Source organism: Charadrius vociferus, unplaced genomic scaffold (genome assembly GCF_000708025.1).
Source record: "Charadrius vociferus isolate BGI_N301 unplaced genomic scaffold, ASM70802v2 scaffold263, whole genome shotgun sequence".
Classification (NCBI taxonomy): domain Eukaryota; kingdom Metazoa; phylum Chordata; class Aves; order Charadriiformes; family Charadriidae; genus Charadrius; species Charadrius vociferus.
This window is the reverse complement of record NW_009647769.1, coordinates 798,158-807,375: the sequence shown is the minus strand read 5'-3', so window position 1 is coordinate 807,375 and position 9,218 is coordinate 798,158. Positions and strand designations below refer to the sequence as shown.

The 9,218-nt window shown below is 41.3% G+C and overlaps 1 protein-coding gene across 1 annotated transcript in view; it reads right to left on the bottom strand.

Moving 5' to 3' along the window:
* Window positions 1-7,134, bottom strand: part of SLC25A15 (solute carrier family 25 (mitochondrial carrier; ornithine transporter) member 15) — an 11,799-nt gene extending 4,665 nt beyond the window's left edge. Inside the window, exons 1-2 of the mRNA XM_009882358.1 lie at window positions 7,007-7,134; window positions 2,783-3,041 (exon numbers count right to left, since the gene is read on the bottom strand). Coding sequence (XP_009880660.1) covers window positions 2,783-3,041; window positions 7,007-7,061 — 314 coding nt within the window. The 5' untranslated portion in view covers window positions 7,062-7,134. The remainder of the gene's footprint in view (window positions 1-2,782; window positions 3,042-7,006) is intronic.
* Window positions 7,135-9,218: the final 2,084 nt, after the last annotated feature.

Below are 9,218 nucleotides of genomic sequence, written 5' to 3'. Positions count from 1 at the left end.
TTTCCCTTTGGTTGTTTCAGTTTAGACTTTAGCATAGAATGAAATCAGTTTGGGTGGACTAAATGGATGTTAAAAGATAAATGGAATTTAGCATTTATCTCTCCATTTGTTTTCTTTTTGACTTACGCATCAGTGGCATGCATTCCTTTACCCGGAAAAAGCGGTGTTTTGTAACTGTCCTTGTAACTGTTTTGCAAGGCTTCACACACTAAGCGGGATATCCCTAAACACAGGCGGGCTACGCAAGCTTATTTCCAGGCCATTTAAAGGTATGACTGGAAAGGTAACTTAAAGCAAAACCAAACTATTATAGCTGGTTTTGAGAAATAGCAAACTTTATAAAATAATGAAAAAGTGAGAAGCAATTGCTTAGATATGGTAAGAAAAATGGTCAGATTCACCTCAGTTTGCAACCTGACGCATTTTCTTCTTCAAGCTAAGACAGTATGACAGTTTTTAAAGAGCAGAGGCAATGAAGGTGATTATAGTTCTTTATTGTCACATCTTGAGGATGGCCACCTGATTGGGCTTTCTTCACTCTCCTACAGCACACTACAAAGACTTCTTGACTCTTCCACAATGAGAACAGGTGGAGAAGTCCTGGACAGACCACATGTACTCAGGGGACCACTGCATACTGTGTCAATACAATTCTCTCATACATGCACCTCATGAGATGCCCCCCGCAATGATCCAGTTGAAGAGTCCAAGGGAGCACCAATAAGGGAGAAACTTTTCAAGTAAACCTAAATCCTTTATTATTTTGTCCCAGTACAGCCATACAGTCACACTATTTGCTCTTCAATCAACAATCAATTAAACAGCCATCCTGGATCTGAAAAGTACCAGTACCTGACCAAGAAAAGAAGGGTGAGATGTCAGAGGCACTTGCTATTGCTGCATATTCAAATTACATTCCCATTCTGTATCCTACATCTATCCTAGTACACCTGTGTATGTTGTTTGAAAGTTTCCTGCACTACATCCCTTACATACAGCCTAAACATGCTGTCTCAGTCACCTGAAGAGATGATCCTAGGACCTCTGCAAGTCTGTGGTCTACCTGCCAGGAGGATCACAAAAGATGACTAAGCAGCGAAGCATGCTGTTGGTAGGCCCAGCTCCTACATTTTGGTGGGCAGAAAAAGATAAGGGGTCTGTAAGCTGAGCAAGCAGAAAATCCCTGATCTAAGCAAGCAATAAAAAGGTGGAAACAATTCTGTCTCAGCTGAGAGGTCTCAACTGCCAGAAAACAGTGAGAGAGAATGCAAGTAGAGAGCAATTAATATAAGTATCTTCATTGCTTCATAGTCCCTCATAGCAGGCCTCAGTCTTAAGATACGGCACATTTTAATGTCACAGGAGAACACCTCACATAATGCCAGTTTTAGATACTTGTCCTGCACTTAGGTAGCTACCTACGTCATACCAGAGGTCTCAAATGCAGAATCATGGCCTCCTCAGCTACTTCCATTTGGAGACAGATGCGAGAGTGGCAGAACAAAGCTATTAATAAAAAGCTGAATGTGGTTAACCTCGTGTTACTCTTTGAATGAATGGAGTTAGGACAGTATGAGAAGTCTTTTACACACTGTGGGGCAGCACAAGGATGGAGAAGGCGCAGCTACTTTCAGTGCTGCTCAGAAGGACATACCTTGAGAAATACGTAAGGCACACTGAGACTGCTGGACCACTGACAGCTCTAAAGTGATGCACCTGGAGAAAAGCCATCCTAGCTAGAAAGAGATTGTGATAGTTATGCCAGTGCATAAATCCACAACTTGTTCACAACCTGAATACTCTGCACTACTCTGGTCTCATGAGCTCAAACCCAGATGCATTAGAATTACAAGAGTTTCAGAGAAAGGCAACAAGGACAGTTAAAGGAACAGCTCCCAAGGGCTCACTGACTAGGAGGGCTGGGATCCTTCCAGCTAGGACAAGACTCAGGTGGGGAAAAGGGGCATGGTCCAATGGATAGAGGTCTACAAAATTCCAAGTGGCACAGATACAGTGGCTATGGACCAACTGCCTCTTCCAGTTACAGAACTAACAATTATCACCTGCAGAACTCCCTGCCAAAGTGTACCACAGACACAAGGAACTTAGAAGAATTTGAGGGGAGACCAGACAAGTGCTTCAAAAGAGATCCAAAGTCACAGACTGGATCACACCAGGCTCAAGAAATCCTCTGAACTAAGAGCACAGCCTGGCAGAGGACTCAGAGCAAACATTAAACACTCTCTCTCTTCTTTGTCATTCCTTAGGCAACCACTTATTGCTGATATTGTAGACAACACACTGTGCAAAATGAGACCCTTGGTCTAACCACCATTACAATCACGCTTTTGAAACTCAAATAAGTAAATTTAAAAAGCAAGGCAATATTAGAAAAGCATCCTTTCTTCTTAGTGTGGCTCCTAGCAAGAGGAACTATTACCTCCTCCACAAAATCAGAACTACCTAGAGATCAAGGAAATATCAACTGTCAGGTGTTAAAGTGGCTCATTCCCTTTGGCAAGATGTTCCAGGCCTTGAATATTCCCATTAAGTTATGATTACCTAAAGCAGCCAGCTGCAGTGACAAGTAGATGGCTCTGTCCTAGTTAGACACCATATCCTAGCACAAAGGTCTGTGTTCCAAAACTTACTATGCTGCATACTGGCAGAGGGGGGCTTGGGACATCAGTTGCACCCTGACAATACAGTATTTGCAAGTAGCAGTTGCATGATTTTTAAATTTATTTATTTTAAAAATATGAAACAGATTTCTATTACTAACCTGAGCTTTGTTTTCCTGTCTACTCCAACAATTCTTCTGACAATTTGTTGGCAAAATCCATAGCACATGAACAGAACGGAGTTCTCCGCGATGTTGGCTACAAGTGCCGGTGTGGTTCCCTTGTAGAAGCCTCGAAACCCCACTTGCTTATAGGTTTTCACAAAACAGTCAACAATTCCTTTGTACATTTCGGGGAACGTCTGCATCTTCACTTTTGCAGTGTCGAAGGGCTGGCCAGTCACCACGCATGCTGTCCCACCTAAGCAAGCAGTGGAATTTAAGAGGATGGCTGAAAGTTATCACAACTGAAATGCCTATGCACAAACAGCACTACTAGGAAAATCACACAGAAAGCAAAGATGAAAGAATGTGTCGCAGGAAAAGACAACTGCACTGATTTTAGCACAATGGCATCAACTACCAGTGGTGAATTTAGTTACCTGAAGAAAAAAAAGTCACACATAAGAGCGGTAACAGCTTGATTCTCATTAAACATTTCTTTACCTTACTAAAAGCAAGCACCTAAATGAATCAGTTCACTTACATAAATGGACATTGAATTAGAGGTATTGTTCTGCAATCAAGTCACTTGTGTTAACAAGTTAAGCAACAGTTTCCCTTGCTCATTAATGCAGTGGTTCAGAAGCCATCTGATTTTACATTCCAACAATAACAAAAAACCTGAACTATTAGTAATCAACTGAGACAAAGATTCCCCCAGGACAAGAGGAACACTGCTGAGAAACTGCTAAAACTGATGATGCATTAGAAATTGATAACAAAGACTCAAGCTCTTTACTTCAAAACTCCAGATGATTCTTATTTACATTTATTCCCACATACTGGAAGAAAGCATCCAGGATAAGCTGAAAAAGGGCAAAAGGGCAAAGTTTCTCAACACGTTATCTTTTCCAAACTGAACTGCAAGGTCAATACCCTGAAAACTTGTGAGGTATTTCCATCAATGTCATCAATAACCACTTTACCCACGGTGCAGTTTTCTTTCACAAGATCTAACTCGATTCAGTAGTCTGCAGAAAGAGCTAACGTTACACTTTTTCAGTAAGAAAAAGTGTGTATGCTTCAGCATACGTTGACAGCAATCTATTAGGAGCCAATACCTTACAGGAAGCACGTGATAGGTGTACCTCATATAAACTTTATGGTTTCATTTTTCAGCAAGAGAGAAGAACCATTGTAAAACAGAAGCTGATCTTCAACCAAAGCACAGTTGACATGCATATACCTTAAAGAGGGCAAGTTAAAAAGATGTTTTTTCAGCTATGAAACTGAAATGATTATCTGTAAATGAAAGCAATGTAAAGAAACTGAAATAGAAAGAAATGCGACAATCCAATTAAGATTAGTCATTTTTCTTCTAAGTGGGGAATAGAAAAGTAAGCATTTGTTTAACCAGGGTAATTTTCAATTGATTTTACTCTTTGCAAACACATCTGTGTTACATCATTGTTGCTCCTCTGCAAAGAGGTACTTCAGGTCTTTAAAAGGAACTCGAGATCCTCACTCCCATAAAACCTCATCCTCAACCAGATGGATCACTAAAAGCTTCGTGCTTTCTTGCATGTCTGGCTCTAAAGAGCTTCTTGCTCTGGGAGGGATAACAAAGGAGAGAAGTAGCTGGCTCATACAGTAACATCCATGCAAGCCTCAGATGAAAAGCAGAGCTGGAAAGGCTCAGCCAATGCTGCTTGCAGGCAAGTCAGGTAGGTATTAATCTACAGGACAAGTGCTAGGTTCCTGTGTAAAGGTAGACCTAAAACAACCACATGCAGTAAAATAACGGCTGTTGGAAGAAGCCCAAGAAAACCACAAATGGTCTTGGGAATGCAAAACTGAAAAATTGAGAGTTGACTGTGAACAGCTGTTCCAAAAAGAGAAAGGGATCTCCTTACACTGTCATTGGAGGTGGCACAAGAAGCCCTGTAAACTACAGCAATGAACTTTGTAAGCCTCAAGGTGAAGACCAAGAGTCCCAGTTAATATCTAAAATATTAAAGAAAAACAATAATTCTTCCAGCCAGCAGTAGAGTCTAAAAAACCACCACCAACAAAAACAAAACAAGAAAAACAAAAAAGTCAACACTGCTTCTAAGTTTAGGCAAACGTGATCCTAATAATAACATGGGAATGGTGGGGGAAAAGTCTTACTTAAAGAAGTGATTAGAGGTTGCTCAGATCCTAGGCAAAGGACTATGACCTGCAGGCAGCTAAATGACTTATTTATTCTTGTTCAGAATGTACTTGCTCCGATATGTCATTACTTATCAGCTAGTCAAGACTATCTGGAGAGGAAGGTAAAACCAGGTTACGCATTTGCTGGAGGAACTAGCTGTTTGCCTAGTTACATACTAAAGGGTGTACAGACATATGTAACACAGAAACAAGCGCTACCAATGAACATAGGCAACACAAAGCAAGTATGTGGAAATAATACGGAAAATAAATACTAGAAGAACAGTATTCTATTACAACAGAAGTAGCAAAGAAAAAGAACAATGACTTAGGATTACTGAAGTCATGTTGAAACAGGTCTGAATTCCTTCATCTTATTAGAAGGAAGGAAGAACTAGTCCAGAGAAGAAAACAGCATAATTAGTTCTAAGATCCTCTAAGCTCTACTGCCAAAGACCAGGCAAACCTCAAGTGCACACCCTGTTAGACTGGATATAGGCATGGAACAGTATCACCAAACAACAGATTTCTAAGTTAATGCTAGTTTCCAGCTCTTGTGGTAGCCAAGATGAGCCACACCAGGCTTCAACACAGAAAGATAACTTCCTAAGCCAGAGTGCTCCACTGCCCTGGATGTTAACAGCAGCATTGCTGAGCTGAAGTACCGGGAAGGAAAGCAATCACACCATCCATTCAGGCACCTGGAACCACTCGCAAAACCAAGAACTGCACAAATATTACATTACTACTTTGGGAAATAGAGCAGATATGATAGCTGTTCTTTACTGAGGACCCAAAAACCGAGGAGAATGAACAGAGTAACAGAAACTTTTTTTTTTTTTCTAAGGCAACAAGGGAATAAGAGCAGAAATACTTCTCTTCCCTTACAGGGCAAGAGTCAGTAACGCATTCTGCAAATGCCAACAAAGCTGGTATCCACCAGGCAAAACGGGGTGGCAGATGAAATGCTTTACAAAGGTGCCACATTGGACTCATGTTATCTGTCGCCCCTTGCATTCTCTGCACTAAGGTTAACTCCACTCTGACAAATAACTCCTCAGATAACTACCCTGAATGCACTTAACACCATTAATACTGTCATATCCACAGCATTAACACAGTCATAAAAGGACTGATTGTAATAGCTATTGTACGGACAAGAAAAAAAAAAACAAAACATTAAACTGTTTAAGCTGACTATAACACTACAATAAATAAATCTTTCCTTACACCTTTTCTGTATGAACATTATCAAATTAACTATCCTACCCCAACCTCATCTGCTCTGGATATCATCTAAGCTTCCATCGGAAACTAGTACCTCTGTGGCTAAGCCTGCCCTCATGACAAAAGCTTTTCCAGTACTTCTACAATAGCTATTTTTAACCACAGATGAAGCTTAGAAATGTCAAAAAGACCCCTTTTCTCTAAGAGAGTTAACAATTGATTCATGGTAATGTCAGTGTGACATTACTGTTTCCAGGACTGTGATCACCACAACTGGTCCAGCAAAACTTTATAGCACAGACTAGATTGAAGTGAAAGTTAGTTAAGTGAATTCATGATTGTTAGTTCTACTACTGAGTTTCCCAGCTTTTAAAGATTTACACTGGGATGTTGCCTGAGCCAATATCCCTTCAGACAGCCTCTTGCCCATTTCACTTAGAGAGGGTTCTTGTGACAAAAGCAGCACCTCAGTCACTCACACACACCTAATTAACTGCAAAACTCTATTTGTGACTGATTCTTAAACTCATGTAAACATGAGAACAAACGCTGGAACTTAAGTCTCTTCCTGGAAAATTCTTAGTGTGAAATAAGGATTACACCTTCACTTTTTGGCAGGGGTTTCACCAGGGAGAAGCAATAGTCATGCAGCTACAACACTGGCTGAGGTCAGCTGCTTCACCTGCATATCCTTAAGATAGAGAGGGCAAGGCTTTCTATAGAAATGGGAAATTGCTTTTACACTCAAAGGTATTAAAGCTGTCCCTCAGGAGTTTTGTGCAATTAAGTTCTCTCCATCATTACCTGCAGCTCCTGCTGTGAGGTCAATAGCAGCCTGAATAGCAGAGTTGATCCTCATGCTTCACGCTTGTTTATCAGTTACTTCGGAGTGAAGTCTCCCGTTTCCTGGCAGGTGTCGAGGTATTTGTCTCCTGAGAGAACAGAAAGATGAAGCATTCATGATTTACAACAATAACTGACAGGCAAAACCACCACATGAATGCTTTCAGTTCCACTCTTCCATTTAGCTTGTTCTAAACCATTCAGAGACAGAAAATGCTTGTCCCCAGAACTGAGATGTCGCATATTTGTATTTTCACTGAGTAGTTTTGCCACATTAGGCAAGTCCTCTGGAGTATTACTGCCTAGCTTCAGATTACCTGGGCTCTCCAGCTTCTAGTCTCCCTGGATCTCTCAAATGAAAGCGAAGAGTACCTCCAGGGAACAGCATTGACCATTACCTTTCTAGTGATTATAGAAGCGTAGTCCCCATCAGGTGTCTACGGCTAGCTGGCAGGAATATTTCCCCCTGTCTCAGCTCCCCACCTATAAAGCAAAACAGCAAATCGCTCTCCTCGTGTGAACAGCAGCCAAGAAAACCGTATTTATGGTGACACAGCCACACCACAGCAGGTATTTCTATATGGCTCTCAGAAGATAGGAGTAGAGAAGGAATGAATATGAGTATCTAGAATTGTGGCTGGCTGTCATGTTCCCAGTGCGAGTCCCCCCCCACACCAGCATATTATAAATAAAAATTACACCTCATCTCTCAGGAAGGCAGCCGGAAAGCAAAAATACAAAGCCAACACTTTCAAATAAAACATTGAAATTAATTCAGTTCTCAAGTTGACAGCAAGGTAACTTCACTGGGCAAGCAGCTAAAACAAGCTTGCTTACCTGGAGTAAAATCACTGAGCCAAAGAGCTCCCACTGTTTCAGAACCGTGTTGCTGAGCTAGACACTTGGCTGGTGGTGCTGTCACAAAAGTTGCATGAGTCTTAAAAAACACACAAATACGCACATGAATCAGCTCTTCATTGACTGTTAAGCTTGTCTTCAAGCAAAATACATCAGTAGACAGACTGTTTTGCGCTCTGCTACCTACTGTAATGCTTCTTTTGAAGCTCAAAATACATTTTGGGGTAATATGAACAGGAAATGTAATTTCCAGTAAGCTACGTTGAAATAATAATTAAAAAAAACCCCACACTATATGAACCACATCCTTTTTACAACTTTTACATTACAAGCACAGGCACTTGTATACAAGCAAGGCTTTAAGAAAGCCTGTCTCTAAACAGATTTATTACTCCTAAACCTTAAAAAAAAAGCCAGTAGACTAAATACTGTCACTCAGTAACTTTACATGTCCAATTTGGTTAAGATATGTTGCAGGAATCTGAACATAATGGGTTTTTTAAAAAAAATAGTCACTACTCTAATAATAAGTGAGACTAATATATTCTATTTCCGAATTGTGGTTACAGATTTGAACTGTTTAACTACTGACAGCATAGTCTGCTAGGTGTTATTTCAAAACAGAGGCTCCAAGACCAAGTTACACCTCATTATCCTATACACCTCATTAGCGTTCACACAGCACTCCGCAGTTTTGCTTCTCATTTAGAGGCAGAATGACAGATCGGTGAGACAGCCTCTAAATGAAGGGAATTACCAGAGAGAAACAATTGCCTGCCTTCAGTAAAATGCACACCGCTTGCATCACGCCGAGTGCTTATCAGCTTGTGCCAGTCCCCAAAGGGAGCGCATGCCAAATCACCCACAGGTACCCACTGAAAGTTTGGCAGCAGAAGGAAAAACAGAGATGCCTATAAAAATATGGAAATTTTAAGAGCCAAGGAAGTGTAGTTTTCTGATCCGTAAGGGCACATTGCCGCTTTCAGAAGACTTAGGACTTAGCCAAAACTACACTGGTATTATATATGTACATACCTCCCTCCTATCTTTTACCTGTTTGTAATAACAGTGGCAGATTAAAAACTGCTGGTAGGTACAAGCCAAGCAATGACTCTCCTAACTTCTGAATCCAAACTTCAAACCTGGGAACACAGAAGCGTTCATCAGCGTCACAGGTCCCGCAGAGCCCTCCACCCGCCTCCCCAGACCTTAATTCTCTGCTGATGTAAGTAACGACACCCAGAAGGCTGCCCCAGCTCCTGGCAAGAGCCCGCGAAGGCCGGCCGCCCCTCCGCTCCCCAAGGTCGCGGCGGGG